Source organism: Henckelia pumila, chromosome 3, assembly GCF_033568475.1.
Source record: "Henckelia pumila isolate YLH828 chromosome 3, ASM3356847v2, whole genome shotgun sequence".
Taxonomy (NCBI): Eukaryota; Viridiplantae; Streptophyta; class Magnoliopsida; order Lamiales; family Gesneriaceae; genus Henckelia; species Henckelia pumila.
The window spans coordinates 29,472,245-29,494,111 of record NC_133122.1 but is presented as its reverse complement, the minus strand read 5'-3'; the positions used below and the strand labels follow the sequence as shown (position 1 = coordinate 29,494,111).

Below are 21,867 nucleotides of genomic sequence, written 5' to 3'. Positions count from 1 at the left end.
TCAAGTGAATCAAATAACATCTCCATATCATCGAGTCATCCTTCACATTCAACTGCATTCTCCGTACTTTTTAGGGTTGGCGGCTTATAGGATTGAAATCTTTTCAGTAATGTTTCCATCGGAGTAGCGATCATATCTGTCATTTCTCTAGAGATACTTCCTTGTTCATTGCTATGAATTTCTGTAGTTGGTGGCACTGTCGGTGCTACAACTATCTGTTCTGGCAAAGGAGTAGGAGCTTGCTGTCTAAAAGGTGGTCGTCCTGGTTGTCGAGACATATCTGATTATCAAAATGGTTAGGATACCAAATATATCTCAGTCCTCCTCTGATCATCTTACCTCTGATCAAGACTCGGTTCTGATTCAATCTTAAATAAAGAATCAATATACGGATATCAAACATGCTTCCAATCAATTAAGATAGTCGGGTAAGCATGTCAAAAAAAACAGAACACATGCCTCCAATCATTTCAGATATTCCAGTAAGCATGCGTCTTTAACAATCGTACACCATACTTTCAAATAAAATTACAAAATCATATAATCGAATACTTGAAAGTAAAACATACTAGCATTTACAACATGTAATTCAAGCATGTAATAAATCATAGCATAATAAAATAAGTAAGCAAGGAAGACAACTCAATCTACCCCGCTCGCTATCTATCTAAGTCCAGAATTTTTTTTCTCTGATACCACCTGTTGTGACGACCCGGTTCTTAATCTCTCGAATTAAATAATAATCTAAGGTTCATGAATTAAGGCCAAGCATCAAAGCCAAAACCAAAATAAAAAAAAATCTCTCGAATCAAATAATAATCTAAGGTTCATGAATTAAGGCCAAGCATCAAAGCCAAAACCAAAAGAATTTTTTTTTTTAATCAATGTGGCTCGCTCGAGCGAGCCTCACCCCTCGCTCGAGCGAGAGCTGCTCGGGTCCAAGACCCCCCCCTTGGCTCGCTCGAGCGAGCCTTGGGTTCCGCTCGAGCGAGATGCACTCTGTCCAGCTGCTAAAAACTCTGATTTTCTGCTGTACAATGAAGATTTATACTATATAACCTCTTCCAACAAAACCAAATGTACAAGAGAAGGTGATAACATCAAAAACTCAAACCCAACAAGATCATGTGTTATACATCTCAAAGTAGTAGAATCTATAGACTAAAAGTTCAAGTCTAACAACTACAAGATCAATGTTCTTGTACCAACAAAATTTGACAGCAACTAACAACTACACCGGATCATCACTTTAATCTCTCATTCTTCGTTCTTCAAACTCGCTTGTGCCCTGTTCCAATCCCGCCTATTGCCATGACACATACAACACAACAATAGCCGGATAACACCGGTGAGAAACGTATTTCCCAGTAAAAGCAACTAATATGCAAAGCAATTCATATATATCAATTTCATGATATAAGATAAAAGACAATGCATGCTTTAAAAACAGGTTGCTCTCAAAAATTCTCTCGTTTCTTCGGTTGGGATCCCGAGAAAAAGATATCATAACTAACCACCGATACTCCCGATCGAGGTGGTGCTACTTATCTTTCTTCTCTAGACTTTGAAGCCATCATACATGTAAATCAGACGCTAAGCTATCTCAACCACCCAGGCCATACACATATAGTTCCTCAAATCGTCTATTCGAACGTTTCCGTTCATTTCAAAATCAAAGAACAAGTCTCACAAGATGAATGCAACATATAACATCGATATAGCATTCACTAACATCATAGACTCATTCAACAATTCATATAAGAGCACGTAAAAGCAAACAAGCAAAGAAGTATGTGATTTAGGGAACTCGATACAAACCATCTCGAGTTATAATCTCATTCAAGTAATAGTCCACTTTTACCTTTCAAATGTGATGTTTATGGTGTCTTCTAGCTGTCCAAATCTGTACAATAAACAACCATAAGCCTTGTCTCAAAATCTGCACTTAAAACCATTCAAACTCCATTGTAGAATAACTTCAAACCTTGCTTCAATCTCTATCGGTTCGAAGGCGATGTTCTCGAGCTCGATGGTCTTTAAACACAACCTGAAATGAAGTTATATAAGCTAAGATCTTCAGCCAAGAATTCATGGAAACACATCTCACTACAAACTAGCAAAACAGTCCCGAATCCTAAGTTCGGCGGCGTAACGGTTAAAGTCGGCAATCCGAAACTCAACTACAACAAGTCTAACAATCATATACATCTCATATCCATCAAAACCAGCAATAATTCCTCAACATATCAGCAGGTATACTATCGAATAATAAGCTGGAATCATAAGAACACAATCGATAGACATTCGTCGATTCGGTTTTGAAAATAAACGATACAACTCTTCAAAAACTTCAAACAAAAACCAACGTACTGATCTCTGCCATTTTCGAATTCTCAAACCATGATGAACTAAAATAAAACTTACATCAAATCGAAGCTCTTCTTGCAAGAAGTCCAGAACACTTTTCGAAATCGAATTCGGATAACCGAAACACAAGATACGGCAATTACAAGATGAAGAATAAACTTGAGATTTTTTTGTTCTTGTTCTCTCGGTTTTTCTCTGATTTTTCTGATGGATTTGGATAGCATACACGTGAATATGCATACATGAAACAAGTGTTCCATTAAGTTAAGGATTTTGCACTTTAGTCCTCCAATTCTTGCTTCTGTGCAATTCAGTCCTCAATCAATCATTTAACTCAATTTCAATCCTAAATAATTTAAAAATATTAGAATTTAACTCAAAACTCCAAATATTCCCAAATTAAATATTCTCGAATTAAAATTAAATAATTTCGGACGTTACAATTATGATACAGTACAATATACCACCACTTAGAATATATTATCATTGATGATTTCATATTTTTTTAATTGTGAATTATCTCTAAAAATTTAATGATTTATATATAAACACTTTGTTGGTTTAAATGTTTTTATTTTACTATGGATGATATTTAAAAATTTAATTGATTTATATCTAAATAAATAAACATTTTATAAGTTTAAAATATTTTTTAAAAGTGAATAAAATATGTTATAATAAAGAAATCAAAGTTAGTTAATTTAAATTCTCTTCTTTTATAATATAACATAGATTAATCATTGAAAATTCCAAGTTTTACAATATATGGGTTTCTTTTTTTTATATATATTTTAGGCATATATATTGTACAATTTCAATCTTACACCTGTATTTTTCAATTTCTGACAATTTTAATATTTTTCATCGGAAGTGTTGAACTGACATTACACACGTTAACTTCATGTCAGAATGATGTAGTGTTGCATGACAACATGAGCACCACACCGGGGAAGAAAAAATCAAGATTGCAAGCATAAAGTAAAAAATAACAGATTAAGATTAAAATTTAACAACGTAAAATACCAAAATCATATAAAGACAAATATAAAAGATCACTACTATTAATTTTTTTTCGTCGTAGAGTGCTAATGAATTTCATTTTATGCATGATTTTTCATTTTCAGTAGGAGCTGATATTTCCAGTTATTTCACGATCAATCAAAAAAATTTCTCATGAATAGTTGTTTACTCTTTTTTTAAAAAAAATAAACAAAACCAGTAGAATTTGAATGGAGAAGTTTACATTATTCATGAGAAATTTTTGATGGATTGTGAAATAAATGGAAATAGTACGTACCTCCTACTAAAACTGAAAAATCATGCATATATATATTGAAAATACATTTTTCAGAGGGCTTCAAAAATATATCTGAAATAAAATAATATGTAGTCTCTTCGCTTCCGTACGTTTTAGTTTTCCTTAATACACGAAAAACAAAAGCTATATAGTGTTCGTTGTTGAATCTAAACAATAAAATAAAACTATTTTTTAAAAAAAATATTTTTAAAAATATAACAGATCATTAAAATTGATTTTGAAGAATAATTTTATATTTAAAACAGACCCAGAATGAAGCCAAAGTGGCAGTACACAACGAGAGCAACTACTGTGTTCTATTCTTGTGAAGGTTGGATACGAGAAGATTGTGTGTGCACAAAACAATGAAAATGAACCTATCATATATATATGAATATACACACACACACACATAATATGGTGAACAAAAATAATATGTAATGGAATAAAATTTTTGTAAAGAAAAGGATATGCATATATAATGCAACAAGGAAATTACACTACTGGATATAAGGAAAAAACAAACAAGAATTGGAAATATCTAAAATCGCAAAATATTCCAATCCATTGATACTGGAATAATCTCTTTGCCATCATAATTGGTAAAATACATGTGATGTATAATTGATATTCCTATAGTGAAATATATATCATTGTTTTACTAATAGATATTGATAATTTGGATATTAATGTTCTTGGGTATGTAACAAAAAAATATTGCTATGTTTGTGAATAGGTTTAACATATCCTTATTTTTTTATAAATTTTAAATAAGTAGTTGGTATCCTTCGTGCGAATAAATTCCCGAGCTCATGCAGTAGTCATCAAACCACGCTATAACAATTTAAACAGCACTAGACAAGTCATGTGACAGACTCACTTAAGAAAAAGATAAGAAAAATTGATTTAATTATAATTACTAATCGATAGCTATCCACCTCACGTACTATCCGTATATATAACCAACTCGAGCAAATGAACTTTGTGAGCCAGTGCATCAATTAATAGTCGAATCGACGTATCTTTGAATATGGGTGACATATTATGTTGACATCAAGAAGCAAAAGGATGCCAAATTGCCAAGAACAATGTGCTCTAGCTAGGTCCTAGCTAGGAGGCTTCCATAGATTCCATGATTTTTACAGCAAACTGAGGATCCATTCTGGATCCCAAGAGGGGAGAAATTGATATCCAACAAAAATAAAAACAAGTTATAGTGAGGGAAAAAAAGAATCACCATGCATTACTGCATGAGTGTTCGCGTTGAACACAAACTCGAGTTTGGATCGTATAATATATAAGTTGTATTTGTTTAATTTTCATATTTATTATCCTTAATCATTATTTTATTTCGTTGTTTTAATCAATGCATGTTTTAATAGCAAGTTACCAACTAAAGATTATTCTGTGAAATTGGAAATAATAATAATAATAATAATAATAATAATAATAATAATAATAATAATAATAATAATGACAAAATATACAACTCACTTACCAAATTAAAGCTTATAATTTTCGTAAAAATTATCGTTTAAAAACACACACACACACGAACGCATACACATAGTTGATACACACATGCTCAAATTGATTTAAATGTTTATCTTGAAATTTTAAAATCATTGATATCGAATTTATTTTTCTGACTTGGATAATATTAGTTTGAGGAGTAAATATTTTGTAAGAATGTCTTATGGTATCATTATTCATTATTACTCATATTTACAATAAAATAAATATTCATTTTGACATAAAAATAATATTTCAACATATCTGATCAAATTAAGAAATTTATCTTACAAAATTTATCTATGAGAATTGAGACCTATCTCATAACAATTTTTGTGTCGTTTAAGAGCTTGTTTTGTATTAATCTCAGAAAAGGGGGGAAAGAACTTCTACCGTATAAGTAATTATAAAATTTTCAAATGTATAAAGAGGTATATGTAAATGAATCCAAATTTGAAATATTTTTCCAATCAAATTATTCCAATAAAATCAAATCGATTTATCAAAAAAACAGCACAAATCTTCTTTTTTTTAATGACCTGAAAACCCGCAATCGCTATTTTTCGGTATACACTGGATAAACTTCCGGACTAACGCAATAGTCTGCAAACTATGCTAGTCAGGTAAATTATATTAGACAAACCCTGTGTGACAGACTAGTCCAAGAAATTGTTGATTGGGGGAATTAAACTCCTGACCTCTGGCCAAGAGTTTACCTACTCCATCAACTTAAACACCCCTTGAGACACACACAAATCTTCTTTCGAATCCAGGCTATAACGATATTTTTTCTTTCCCATCAAATAGAATTTAACTAAGACTCTACTTGAGATCGGTCTATGCTGATAGACGGGTACTATCCTGTCTGTCAGCATCAACAGACCGATCACTCTTGCAGATCAAACCGATTGATCTGCAAGAGATTGGGTCCGTTCAATTGCCCTTCGAACACTGCCCAGTGGCTCCGAATGACAGCATAGACCCGGGCTTCTACTTGATCACTTGTGTCCTTAACTTAAAAGTCAATCTGATTTCCTAAAAAATAAAAATAATAATAATTAAAAAAAATTAAAGTCAATCTTATATTTTTAAAAATTTTGTGTTTGTGTTTTTTTTTAAATGATAATGAAACTATATCCGCTACTTGTATACTAGATAAACCTCCAAGACAAAGCAATCGTATGGAAATCATGTTTACTCAGATGAAATACACTGGACGAATCCTATATAACAAAATTTATTCGAAAAAGTATTGATAAAAAAAATCAAACAAAGTGTACATCTAACATTTTTTCTTAAACCTTAACACTTCAATTCAAATTACGGATATGGATGCAAATGAGCCATAAAATCATCGGTTATAATTTTTTATTTTGGCAAATTAAAAAAAAATCACTCTTAAAATTGGATTCATTTTGTATGCCAATCAAATAAATTACTTCCCCACATTATTAATCACCATCCAATCACATAACTCACTTCCCCCCACATTATTTATCACTAGCATTCACTTATTCTGTCGCTTTGCCATCCTAAAGCCGTCGGTTAAAATAACAACAAAAATAATAATAATAATAATAATACGCAATAAAGCAAAGGAAAGCCCAAATTTATTTGAATTCGAAGTTTTTACTCTCTTCACCTAACCATGGTCAACTCCCCCAACCTAACCATGGTTAAGACCCCACTTCTCCCACCAGTTTATATACGCATACAGACATCCATTTCAATCACAGTTTCCATCCCAAAATCTTCTGCAAGTGAGTGAATGATCAAATGATGCTCGGAGAACGAAGCTATGTTGTTGCTCCGCCGTGGCCCTACGCGGCGGAAGATCCCATCTCCATCTCTCTCAGCCCAACTATGGCCGCTAACTCCTTTGCTTCCAACACCGACGATTACTACGACGGTTTGAAGGCTCTGCAGGTGTATCTCCCTTCCAACAACATTGAAGCGGAGCCGGAGAACGGCGGCGGAGGGGACTTTCCGGTGGACGCGCACTCTTGCGACCAGTTCCGGATGTTCGAGTTCAAGGTGAAGAAGTGCGCGCGTGGGAAGGCGCACGACTGGACCGACTGCCCGTTCGCTCATCCGGGGGAGAAGGCGCGGCGGAGGGACCCGAAGAAGTTCCACTACACGGCCACCCCCTGCCCGGATTTCCGCAAGGGGAGCTGCTTCAGAGCCGACTCCTGCGAGTTCGCCCACGGGGTGTTCGAGTGTTGGCTCCACCCAGCCCGCTACCGCACGCAGCCATGCAAGGACGGCATGAACTGCAAGCGGAGGGTGTGCTTCTTCGCCCACTCTCCGGACCAGCTCCGCGTGATGAGCCCACGCGCCGAGACGGTCTCCAGCTCCCCGATCGACTCGCCGCCTATGAGCCCGATGATGGGCGGCTCCGTCGCCGATCTGGTGCTTTCCCTCCGCCAGCTGCAGCTGAACAAAGTGAAGTCCATGTCTTCTTCTTCTTGGGTGGGCGGCGCGGGCTCTCCTCCCAGGATGATGATGGCCCGAAACGGGTACTTGAGCCTCCCCACCACCCCGACCCGGCCCGCGATCGGCTCCTTGGACCCCTGGGACTTCTCTGTTTCCGAAGATCCGGAGCCGCCGCTGATGGAGAGGGTGGAATCTGGGAGAAGCCTGAGAGCCAAAATGTTCGAGAAGCTGAGCAAGGATAATCCTCTGGAACGGGTCGACCCGGATCCGCAGCCGGACCCGATCCCTGAACTGGGTTGGGTGTCAGAGCTGGTGAAGTAGCTATAGCCCATTTCCCTTTGCTGAATTTTGTGAATAGTGGCTCCCAAGAAAGTTGGTGTGGGGAGAGGGGCATTCTGGTCTTTTCGCAGGTAACATTTGAAGACACATACTAGAAATGAGTGTTTGATTTACTCTGAAAATCAATATAATAATAATTAATACTAATTGATGAAATCTGAAAAGAGTAACTGAAATTCTTGTGAAGAAGAAGATGAGTTTTATTTATTAAGCTTGTTTTTATTATTATTATTATTAGTATAAAATGTTGCACTTTGTTGTAAATATTAATAATATCATTGTAATGCATGATTTCCCTTGTTTTAAAGTGATTTGAGTTTGAAGTTGTTCAAATTTCAGAGTATATGTATTTGGTGTTTCTTTATGATGTGTTTGCGTAATTTGTGGCGATTTTTACTCAAAAATTGATATAAGTTTGTTGAGATAAGGTGAATAAATTAGATGCATATGGTACGCATCTAATTATCTATAACCTATGACAATGATCGTAATGTGGACAAATGCATACTAAATACTAATCGTCCTATCTTGCGTTGTCACACTTTGATTTAAGAAAAATGATTTGAAAAGAAAATATATAATAATGTCAACATTAAATTTTGGAAAAGAAATAAAATTTGTTATCATGAATCTCGGACATGAGGTTTCAGTCTATGCATGAAACGTGTTGGCTAGGTGATGATGCCTTGGAAAATAATTTGTTGGTATTTTTTTTCATTAAATATATAAGATATTTTGTAACTAAAGGGGATCGGACGACATGTAGTTTAGTTTATTTCCAACTTCCAAGCATATCACAAGATTAAAGTGTGTAATGTATTAACTTGTACATTCAAAAGACATTAACATAATGTTTTTAATATAAATTTATATAATATAATATAATATAATAATACACACGCAAACATATAGCATGACTACCTGAAAGATGGGGATATGTTTCTTTTAGACGTAGTCTAACACCAGGAGAGAGAATGTGATTTTAAAAATAATATAGGTAAGTGTATGAGGTGGGAAGTAGAGTTTTTATATATATTTAATTTAATAATTGAATGAATAATAAAAAATAAAAGTGGATGAATTGGTCAAGCCCCCTGCATGGAGACATACAAGTGGCATACGCGTGTCTCGTCTCTTTGCGTATATCTACTGGAACTACAGAGATAGGGAAAAGTGTACGGGCATTATTCTTTTAGGGAAGAGGATATTACTTTTTTTTTTTTATAAAAAAAACATTAATTAATTCCACCACTTTTGGAACTGTTTGTGTGCACGAGATTTGGTTATGATTATTATCTTATCCTCACCGGCATAGTTTAGTTGGTAAGACCTAAAATAATGTAGGAAAAAAAATTTTAGCATTGCAAGTTTGATTTTTGTGAGCAGCATATTCTATGCTAAAATATTGTGGAGGTATGATCTGGGAATTGGTCATGTTCTCTCTTTCAGATTCTTGTCGCTCGTGCACATTCCTCAATTTAACCCTCGCACGAATTAATGAACATCTGACTCATGTAAGATGTGGTTCCCTTCTGGGTCAACCATAACCTTTGACTCATGTAAGATGTGGTTCTCTTCGGGGTCAACCTGTTTACAATTTTTATCTTATTTTTATCATATATTGCATTAAGTATTATAGGAACAATAAAATTAAAATATAATGAATAATACAAATAAATTATGAATAGGTTTATGTGGGGATAATTAATGATTATGTCCCTAAAGTTTCTTAACTTTATCAAAAATATACTAACACTTTTTTTGGGGCCAATTACGTCCCTCTTTTTATAAAAAGTTTTCCTGATATGTCTTCCAAACTAAAAATTTCCTATACTACCCTTATATTAATATTTTATATTAATATTTTGTATAAACATTTCCCAATATTTCCCAATGGCTGATGTTTATTTCCCAATAGCTAAAAATGATATCAGAGCCTAGGTAATTTTATTCAAACTTTATATTATTCATTAAATCATACTTTTCTTTGTTGAGGAAGAGATTTTCAACAAACCATGATTTCAAACAAGAGTTTGAACCAGAAGGATTTCATTTATATGAAATCCCAACAACAAGTGAATCTATTTAAAATAGATTATTTACAAAACTTAAAGAGACTTAGGTCTTATATACTCTCTGAAAAGATTAAGAAATATGATTAATTTCTAATTCTCAATTTCTAGAGATCACACTAGATTCCTCTAAACTCTTCAGAGATCTTAGAGAAATTCAAAAGACGGTACAATATTACAATAATCAGCTGTACGAAATACCTCGGCAGATTGGAGAAATCCTTAAGAAACAAGAAAAAATTCTTGTAACTATAAAGGATCTTCAAACCAAAATCGTAAATCTAGAACACACTTCTAGTTCTAGAAAGGAAAATACAGGAGGAAGGTTACCACTCTCGTTTAGTACCGAACCTCTGTTACATCATAAAGGTAAAATCAAAATGGTTCAAAAACCTTTAACTGATGATGAAATAATGATTAATCTTATAAAGGAAGTATCAGAGAAAAACACTATCTGATGAATACTTTACAAAGATTAAATCTCGAGGATCTACAAGATCTTGCGGATTCTTTTGCGAATCTCAAAGTAGTAGATCTAAAAATGAATTCTCCTGAGGGTGAACAACCCATAGGGAATCCCCCTAGATATGTGGTTAAAACAGAAGAACCACATAGTGAGTTTCATGTTGGAGAAAATTCACATCCAGCCGGAACCAGATCAAGAAGAAGTAATATACCAATACATCAAACTCCTTATGGAAAAACTGTTTTAGACCCTATACATCCTTATGGGGTTATGTTAAAACTGGATGTTTTGGACTTCAAAAACAGAGAAGATCTTATAGATGATTGGACATCAGCTATGAGAATAGCAGCAGGAACTTTAGATCTCAATAAAGAAGGATTTATCAAACTTCTGAAAATGAGTCTAATGGGATCTGTCAAGATAGCTTGGGAAATGACCATGCCAGAAACCAAGGAATCAATTTTAGCAGGAGAATCACTTAGCGAGATTGGAGGAAGAATGACCACCCTTTTTAAAGCAAAATTCATAGGGGTAGACTATTTCAATAATCAAGATACTGAGAAAAAGAGAAGATATACTCAAGCTTTGTATAACCTCGAGTTACATGATATTTGTTTAGTTGATGAATATATTATGTTATTCACCAAATACAGATGGAATTCGTGAGTTGAAGAAAATATAGCCATTCAGCTATTTTTCGCAAAAAATGCCAAGCCCCTGAAATGAAATTGTAAGGCCCGAAAATATTAAATTATTAATTATGGAATTTGAGAATTAAATTCCATGTTATGGGGTAATAATGATTTGAGAAGTTATGAAAATGATAGATTTAATTTCCGAACCTAAAATATTTAATTTGAGAATTTACGGATTTTGCGAATTAAATTTCGAGAATTCTTAAATTCATAGAATAAATATTCGATTTGTATAATTATGGGATTTAAGATTAAATTTCATGTTTCAGAAATTAAAGAAGATTAATTTTGAAGATGAAACCCGATCAGAGACTGATTTGCAAATATCGAAGTTTGAAGGGCTAAAGTGCAAAATGCCAGGATTATTTAATTAATTCGAATTTATTTAATTTTAATTCGAGTATATTTAATTTGGGAATATTTAGAGTTTTGATTTTAATTCTAATATTCTTAAATTATTTTGGATTGAAATTGAATTAAAAAGAAGGCCGAGGACTGAATTGCAATTAATGACGATTTGAAGGGCTAAATTATAATTTATGCAATACATATCCGATTTAATCAGATTTGTAAGCATATACACGTGCATATGTTGTAAGAAAACTTCAGAATTTGGAAATTCGAACAAAGGAGCTCGAACCTCTTTCTTTTCATTTGCTTTTCGATTTTTAAATCGCCGTAACTTTTGCGTCGGTTGTCCGATTTCGATTCCGAAAGATGTTCTGGAATCCTTGCGACAAGGACTTCGATTTGAAGTAAGTATTATGAGGTTTCTGTTATGTTTCGAAATCAGGTTATTGGAAAGATCAGACGTGGAGTTCGAATTTCAATGTTTGATGGTTTATATCTTTTCGTATCGACATCGAATTGGTTATTTGAAGTCGTATGAATTTGAATGAAGTCTTACATCATGTATCTAGACTTTATATTGCTGATATGCTGGGAATATGATGTTAAGTAGCTGATATGGAATGATTATTGTTGATAATAATATGGAAATGAAGTTGATACCGAGTCGGTTCCCGATTTCCAATCGCTACGCCGTCGGTTGATGTTTTGACATCATTTTTATGGCCTATAACTGAGTTGAGATAGTTGTTTAGATGTTATGAATGTTATGGCATTTTTATTTCTCGATTTCAGTTGAGTTTCGAAGGCTAACGATTCACGACTCCGAGTTGTATCGAATAAGAAGAAGTTGAAGTTTGAAATGATGTTGATTGAATTTATATTGATGATTTTGACTCGATTATGAAATAATTGAATAGAATGAAGTTTGATATGCATGTTTTGATGATATGTTTCAGAGTGTAATAGGAGACTATTGACTCAAGAACCTCAACTTGAAACCGAAGAAGAAGTGATCAAGATTGAAGTGAATTTGATTAAAGATTGATTGAAGTTTGAATAATCAGATTCTTGTAGGAGTTGTTATACTTCCTATCCAGATGTGGAACATGACAAACTCGAGAATGAAAGGTATAAGATGACATCGAGAGTCAGGGATTCGATACTCGAGAATGATGATTCTTGAGTTATCCCAAACAAATCACATACTTGTTTAAATACTTGTTCTTGAGGTAGAACTTATGTTATTGTCGATCCATCACAGGTAGTGGATCTTTATTGCTTTTGATATGATTGTATATTGAATTGATTCTATGCCAAGGTTGCGGTTAACCTTATTTTCTAGCCCGGAATGGCTACGATAGATGGATATCCATGTCAAGATCGGATACGACTCTTGATGGTAATGATTTGAGACGAATCAATTCTTGAGATAAGCGCGCTATATAAATTGAAGTCTTGATTTGAAATTTGAGTCGATATATGCGTTATTTTTTCTCTATTCTTGAGTTGACATGTTTAGAGTAGATATGGATTTATTTAACGCATTTATATGTTGATTATACTGAGAATGATTTCTCATCGGAGTTTATCCGGCTGTTGTTTTGTTTTGTATGTGTGCATTACAACAGATGGGGCAGGAGCTAGTCTGAGATGACGATGATAGCTCGGGAGCGAGAATTAGCAAGTGTGGACTCGGGTTTTAAGATGAAGAATGGTAGTGCGATAGCATCAAACTTGATATGAACTTAGAGACTTGAAGCTCACATTTGAGTCTTTGTGTAGCTTGCTCGGTTAATGTCTATTATGTTATTTGAATTGATATATTCAACGCATGTTTTGATGCTAGAGACTTCGTATATTAATATATACATGTTCTCAGATGTTATATCACGTATAAACTTGAATTCATTTGAAGGATCTTGCCAATGTTCCAAAGTTTGACAGCAAACTCATTTTCTGGAAATGGATCCCGCTCGATCGGGTAAATGTTATCGATCGAGCGAGGCCTGTTCTTATCAGGCAGAAACCTTGATTTTTCCTGCTCGCTCGATCGGCAAGATTTGACCGATCGAGCGAGACCAAGATTGATGCAGACCCGAGAGTTTGATGTTTATAGCTCGCTCGATCGGTGAAGTTTGACCGATCGAGCGAGGCTCCGAATTTTTTAAAAAAAAAGAAAAAAATTTCTGCTCTTGATTTATTATTATTTAATTGTTTGATTAATTATTTAATTAATCATTAGTTGCCCTAAGATGAGATTAGCAACCCGAGGTCCCCACAACAGGTGGTATCAGAGCGTAGGTTCTGGACTGAGATAGAAGCTGAGCGGGATAGAGTGAGTCACATGCATTTATAGTATTGCATGAGTATGCAATATTTGATTCGATGATTTAATGAATTGCATGTGCTCTTGATCTACTTTTGAAATTGAATTGATTAATTTACTGATTTGTAAATTTTCAAATTCTTATCGATGTTATTATAAGAATTTTTCCGGGTGATGTAAGCACCCAGAATCGAAGAGAACAGTGTTCTTTGGGTGATGTAAGCACCCCAGACTGACAGTATAGTATGGCCAGACTGAACAGAATGGTATGGTCAGATTGAACAAAACTGTATTATTGCTCTGCTGAAAGAAGTATCTCTGATTGAACAGAACATAACAGCATATCAGCCAATGAATAGATGTTATTGCAGGTGGAAGTTGGCCTGAAGAACTTGATCAATCGTTCAGATACCTGAAAGATACAGATGAATGACGTATCAGATTGATTGAATACCAACTTCGAAACCTAGCAATCAACTGATGAATTTTGATGAAGAAATGATGAAAGAACAGAGGTATATTAATTTGTTGGTAAGTGCTTAGAACATGATTTTTGTTTATAGTTCTTTGCCACAACAGATAGAAATGATCAGAAAGACAAATATACCTTTTAGAAGCTGAATATTTTGAGTATTGAAGAATGTTTTATTAGATTTTCAAGCCTATTATAATTCTTTGAATTGAAGATGATGAAAAAACTCAAGATTGAGTTGTTTAATTATGGCTTGAATTCGAAGAATATGTCTGAATAAATGTTGATGACTGAAACATGTTATGAAAGACATAGTCTTGTTTAATAGAACTGAAGCTGAATGATGAAGCAAAATGACTGAAATTGTAAAGATGCTATAGTGTGTGAGAGAAACACATATTTAGCTACAATTTCTATTCCAGAAGTATACAAAGAATCAGAATGAAATTGCACCTGAGAATGAAATTTCAGGTAACAGATTTATTTTGTTTTGACCTGTCTATTATTGGTGCAATAGATTCATGATAGCTGAAAGCTTATTATATGATCACTTCTGTATCAGAAAAGAGACTGTGAGAATTGAAATGAAGAATGGAACTAATGCTTCGATGAACTAAAACTGAAAATGATTTAGTTCGTATTTGAGATATCTGTTTATGTTGCATGATAGATGATGAAGCAATAATCGAATACATATTAGTAGAAGAATTGAAGATAAGAAGCGATAAAATTAGATCAGCAAAAACATAATGTGCATATGAATATGACGATATGATATAGAATCTCGAATTCAGATTCTGTGATATCGGTTTGATATATGATGTTTAATTACAGAAATATTCCGAAATCAGTATATTCGATCCACTAGATATGTTCAAGATCTAATTAGCATTGATAAGTATGCTAATGAATAGAGATTACAGATATATTCCAGTAAGCTTTTCGATGTTAGTTTAAGTTGTGAACTGGAATTTAATTGCGAATTCATGAGTTTATGAATTGAATATTGCTTTTGAGGTTTACAAAATAGATGATGATATGAAAATCAGTTACAGATGAGTCTTTATTTGATTCTACTGAAGTTATTACATCATAAAATCATAATTTTTGAAATTCATGATATCGATTATGAGGTTTTGATATTCGACCTCAATCGATTTGATTGACTCTTATTCTTTGATAGAGTCTGATTTGATCTACTTGTATTGAGTTGAGATGCTAGTGAGTTGTTTTCACTTAGCATATTGTCATTCATATTATTGTTCTGTGGATGATCTTGACTTAAGTGAGTTTCCCTGATTATGAATTTCAAGAGTTACTGATTGTTTGATGTATATATTCAGTATATTATAATATTTTTGGCTCGTAACTGATAGAAATTTTAATTCAATTCTTGGTAAAAGTTTTGGGTTGATGATATGATTTGTTACGAATTGGGAAATAGAACGAAGAAACGAGATGAATATGTGATTGAATGATCTTTGAATTTATGTGCTTGAGTATCGAGATAGATACTAAAACAGTCAGAATTGCTGTAATCCAAATGAAGTGAGAATTTATTTGGAATGATGAAAGCACATTGAGATGAGATCAAGTGATTGGAATTCAATTGAGAAATAGAAATGAAGAATGAAACAGGTATTCAATCAATTGATTTCAGATTTTTGTGTATTCTGGTTTGAATATTCAGACGAATATATCACCAATCAGAATGATTTGCAATTGAAAGTAAGCCATAACTGTTCAGAAGATAAAATAAACATAGAAAGTAAACTGAAGTGATGAGAATTCAATACAGAATGCAATATAGAGATATGAATTGAAGCCTCAGATCAGAATGAATGAATTCTATTATGATTGATTATTTGATTGTGCCTGATATTTCCGAAAAAAGATATCAGAATTTGAAGAATTGCACAACAATGAATTCAATATTCATTCGATAATTGTTTTATCAGACGATAAAGCAAATAGAAGTAACAGAATTAGTACGTTTTCGAAGTTAAACATACAGAGAGTTTTCGATGAATTTGAAAATCGTTGACCAGATGAGTTCAGTGATAGTTTAGAAACTCCAGAATTGTTACGAGATTGTGATTTGAAATAATATTTTGCGAAACTACCATGATGAAATAGTATAGATAATGTAAACAGGTGTAGTTATGAACAGATTGATGGAAATTACTGTCTACGATGATCTGTCTGTATAAGCAAATCACTGAATTATGATTAGATTCGTTGCAATAAGAACAGTAAGCCACGAAATAATGTTTCAGATTGAAACATTGGGTTTACTATGAAATTGTAATACAAATAATCAGAAGACTTTGAGTACTTTTTGAGGTAAAGGTACAAAATATTATTGTTGAATTGGAAGAATAGTCAGAGAAGATGAATCGAAGTGCGAAAATGAACTTTATCTGTCGTGATACCGATTATCAACATATCTGAATACTTTGAAATCTGTGAATACAGCATATACTCTGATTACTAGATAGTCCAAATAGACTAATCAGATTTGTAGAATACACTGTATGAGATATGAATAACAGCTATCTATTCAGATCTGTGAAGAAGAAAGAGATATGATGAAATTACAGGAATGATAAAAATCTATTGTCAGGATTAAGACTTTAGATTTATTCGATAGAATGTGGCATCGATTGATTGATTGATGTTCTGAGAGGTGGTTATATGTGATTGCATTATACCATAATTCGATGGATGGATTATCTGAGTTGATTTTCCAGATATTGAGATTATTTTCAGAAATTTAATACCTGATTCGGTATTACTTGTCTTGATGTGTTGCCACTTGATGATTACAATTCCTGTAACAGATATGAGTTGATTTTGAGATAATGCTATGATGATATGATGAAAAGAAATCCGATTTTTTTGTGTTGAAATGATACTACTGAAATATATAACATCAGATCAGATTTGATTTGAGAACACAAAGATGTTGAAGATGAATGTGTATGAAATGAAAACAGAGAAGAAGAATTAGAATTAGTAATTGAATGATAAATATAACTTTTGAAGCTGAAACTGATTTGTTAAGTAGAAAAGTTATTCTTGAAACATCATTCAATTCAGAATAGAGAAAGAGCAGAGTTGAATTTACAGATTCAAATATGAAGTTGAATACTGATCTTGAAGTGATGAACTGAACGACAGTATAGACTTGATATATGTTGTATGCAGAACATTGACTGATATAGAGAAAGAAACAAGTCATCACTGAAGCTGAATTTCATTGACTGAGATGTTATACCGAATTGATGATTTGATTGAAAGCTTAATTTCTTTCAGCTTGATATGATGGATCTGATTTGTTCCACATATTTAAGTGAAGGAAGTAGCAATTCGATTTTTCCTATGTACTTTAATCAGAATAGATATTGAAAAGATTCTGAGTTAAGTCAATTATTCGACAGATCCTTGATTGAGGAAAGAAACCACTCAAAAAGAATTCTTATCGGTTAATTAAAGTACACGAAAAAAAAACAAATTCGTAGAAATAATCTGATAAGAGATGAAGAGATGAGATACGAAGATTAGAATTGAATGATTGAAGTAAGAATAACTTCAGATAATCATTCAGTTTATCAGACTTGATATTTGGATTGACTACGATTTCGAGAACGAAATCATTTCTTAGAAGGGAGGAATTGTAAGGCCCGAAAATATTAAATTATTAATTATGGGATTTGAGAATTAAATTCCATATTATGGGCTAATAATGATTTGAGAAGTTATGGAAATGATAGATTTAATTTTCGAACAGAAAATATTTAATTTGAGAATTTACGGATTTTGCGAATTAAATTCCGAAAATTCTTAAATTCATAGAATAAATATTCGATTTGTATAATTATGGGATTTAAGATTAAATTCCATGTTTTGAGAATTAAAAAAGATTAATTTTGAAGATGAAACCCGATCAGGGACTGATTTGCAAATATCAAAGTTTGTAGGGCTAAAGTGCAAAAGGCCAGGATTATTTAATTAATCCAAATTTATTTAATTTTAATCCAAGTATATTTAATTTGGAAATATTTAGAGTTTTGATTTTAATTCTAATATTCTTACATTATTTTGGATTGAAATTGAATTAAAAAGAAGGCCGGGGACTGAATTGCAATTAATGAAGACTTGAGGGGCTAAATTGCAATTTATGCAATACATATCCGATTTAATCAGATTTGTAAGCATATACACGTGCATATGTTGTAAGAAAACTTCAGAATTTGGAAATTCGAACAGAGGAGCCTCTTTCTTTTCATTTGCTTTTCGATTTTTAAATCGCCGTAACTTTTGCGTCGGTTTTCCGATTTCAATTTCGAAAGATGTTCTGAAATCCTTGCGACAAGGACTTCGATTTGAAGTAAGTATTATGAGGTTTCTGTTATGTTTCGAAATCAGGTTATTGGAAAGATCAGACGTGGAGTTCGAATTTCAATGTTTGATGGTTTATATCTTTCCGTATCGACGTCGAATTGGTTATTTGAAGTCTTATGAATTTGAATGAAGTCTTACATCATGTATCTCAACTTTATATTGCTGATATGCTGGGAATATGATGTTAAGTAGCTGATATGGAATGATTATTGTTGATAATAATATGGAAATGAAGTTGATACCGAGTCGGTTCCCGATTTCCAATCGCTACGCCGCCGGTTGATGTTTTGACATCATTTTTATGGCCTATAACTGAGTTGAGATAGTTGTTTAGATGTTATGAATGTTATGGCATTTTTATTTCTCAATTTTAGTTGAGTTTCGAAGGCTAACAATTCACGACTCCGAGTTGTACCGAATAAGAAGAAGTTGAAGTTTGAAATGATGTTGATTGAATTTATATTGATGATTTTGACTCGATTCTGAAATGATTGAATAGAATGAAGTTTGATATGCATGTTTTGATGATATGTTTCAGAGTGTAATAGGAGACTATTGACTCAAGAACCTCAACTTGAAATTGAAGAAGAAGTGATCAAGATTGAAGTGAATTTGATTAAAGATTGATTGAAGTTTGAATGATCAGATTCTTTTAGGAGTTGTTGTACTTCCTATCCAGATGTGGAACATGACAAACTCGAGAATGAAAGGTATAAGATGACATCGAGAGTCAGGGATTCGATACTCGAGAATGATGATTCTTGAGTTATCCCAAACAAATCACATACTTGTTTAAATACTTGTTCTTGAGGTAGAACTTATGTTATTGTCGATCCACCACAGGTAGTGGATCTTTATTGCTTTTGATATGATTGTATATTAAATTGATTCTATGCCAAGGTTGCGGTTAACCTTATTTTCTAGCCCGTAATGGATACGATAGATGGATATCCATGTCAAGATCGGATACGAATCTTGATGGCAATGATTTGAGACGAATCAATTCTTGAGATAAGCGCGCTATATAAATTGAAGTCTTGATTTGAAATTTGAGTCGATATATGCGATATTTTTACTCTATTCTTGAGTTGACATGTTTAGAGTAGATATGGATTTATTTAACGCATTTATATGTTGATTATACTGAGAATGATTTCTCACCGGAGTTTATCCGGCTGTTGTTTTGTTTTGTATATGTGCATTACAACAGATGGGGCAGGAGCTAGTCTGAGATGACGATGATAGCTCGGAAGCGAGAATTAGCAAGTGTGGACTCGGGTTTTAAGATGAAGAATGGTAGTGAGATAGCATCAAACTTGATATGAACTTAGAGACTTCAAGCTCACATTTGAGTCTTTGTGTAGCTTGCTCGGTTAATGTCTATTATGTTATTTGAATTGATGTATTCAACGCATGTTTTGATGCTAGAGACTTCGTATATTAATATATACATGTTCTCAGATGATATATCACGTATAAACTTGAATTCATTTGAAGGATCTTGCCAATGTTCCAAAGTTTGACAGCAAACTCATTTTCTGGAAATGGCTCCCGCTCGATCGAGTAAATGTTACCGATCGAGCGAGGCCTGTTCTTATCAGGCAGAAACCTTGATTTTTCCTGCTCGCTCGATCGGCAAGATTTGACCGATCGAGCGAGACCAAGATTGATGCAGACCCGAGAGTTTGATGTTTATAGCTCGCTCGATCGATGAAGTTTGACCGATCGAGCGAGGCTCCGAATTTTTTTAAAAAAAAAAGAAAAAAATTTCTGCTCTTGATTTATTATTCTTTAATTGTTTGATTAATTGTTTAATTAATCATTAGTTGCCCTAAGATGAGATTAGCAACCCGAGATCCCCACAAAAATGCTGATAAAAGAATACGTTCCAGGTAATCTTGATACATTGGCAAGACGCGCCTCCTTTTTGAAAGGTAAATTGGCGGAATGGTGCCATATGGCAGCATTACAGAAGAACCACAAGAAAATAAGGGATATTAATAAGCATACTCCTCTATGTTGTTGAGAAAATGATCTCCCTACGGTTATAGGGAATAGATCACAGGGATTTAAGAGGAAGAAATTCAGAAATAATCCCTACAATAAAAGAATGAAAAGTTCTTGGAAACCAAGAACATTTTGGTCCAAACAAAAGGCCAGAGCCTATAGATCTGGTAGAAGAAGTGGACCTACATGAGCATCCCCAGCAACAAACTCATCACAAAGCAGGGGAAGAACACCATCTAGAAGAACTTTCAGAAGAACTCGTACGAGAGCAAGTGAAAGTTTTAAGGATTGCAATTGCTGGACATGTGGAGCTAGATGCCATATATCTACAAACTATTCAGAAAACGAGAGAAATGAGTTAAACTCTTTGAAGCAACACCAGATATGGATGATGCGGTCTTCTTTCAAGATCTAGTCCAAGTATATCAATTTGAGGATATCTCTCAGATGAAAGTATATACGAAGAAGAGATATTGTTTAACCAAGATGAATCAGAATCAGAATAAAGAAGAAGTGTTTCGACACGAAACACATTAGAGTTTGGCTGGGTTTTTTATTCAAACCATGATATCTCATAATATTGTCCAAAGGATTATGAGAGAAAATCCAATATTACAAAAGTACCAAGGATTTTCGGCAGGACAAGTAGAAAGATTCTTAGGCAACCTAAGGCTTAGACAAAGAAGACATCATTTGATTTACATAGTATCTAGAAGGGAAATGACAATCCCTATGGAGTTAACAAGTAATCAAATAGAGATGCAATTAATTCCTTTTGAAGAAGTAAGAGAGGAATTGCAGAAGCTGAAAAGTGAGGTAGCAAGAACGATGTCTTGGATTCATATTGGAGCAATCCAAATAATGATCAAGACAACTTTTAAAGAAGGAATAGATTCACCCATTGATATCGTAGTATGTGATAAAAGAATGGGAAATATCCAAGATGTTGTTCTGGGTACGATCTCAGGAAATCTATGTGCAGGGAAAATTTTAGGAGTTATTTATCCAAGAATAGCCTACAATTTAGCTGACAGAGACTTTAGTCGAGCCTTGACGTTGCATCAAAACTTCAAGGAAAAAAGATTAATGAAGGAAGGTAATAGACCATATTCTATTACTTATCAAA

At 33.5% G+C, this 21,867-nt stretch overlaps 1 protein-coding gene and 1 long non-coding RNA gene across 2 annotated transcripts; one reads left to right on the top strand and one right to left on the bottom strand.

Moving 5' to 3' along the window:
- Positions 1–1,086: 1,086 nt before the first annotated feature.
- Positions 1,087–2,561, bottom strand: LOC140886485 (uncharacterized). The gene is made up of 4 exons (XR_012151570.1): positions 2,425–2,561; positions 1,985–2,047; positions 1,862–1,903; positions 1,087–1,303 (listed from the first exon to the last, which is right to left on the bottom strand). It is a non-coding gene; the product is annotated as an uncharacterized lncRNA (long non-coding RNA).
- Positions 2,562–6,896: 4,335 nt separating this feature from the next.
- Positions 6,897–8,281, top strand: LOC140891650 (zinc finger CCCH domain-containing protein 20-like). The gene has a single exon (XM_073300248.1). It carries the CDS (start codon positions 6,953–6,955, stop codon positions 7,928–7,930), a length of 978 nt encoding a protein of 325 aa, XP_073156349.1. The 5' UTR covers positions 6,897–6,952; the 3' UTR covers positions 7,931–8,281.
- The last annotated feature ends 13,586 nt before the right edge of the window (positions 8,282–21,867 follow it).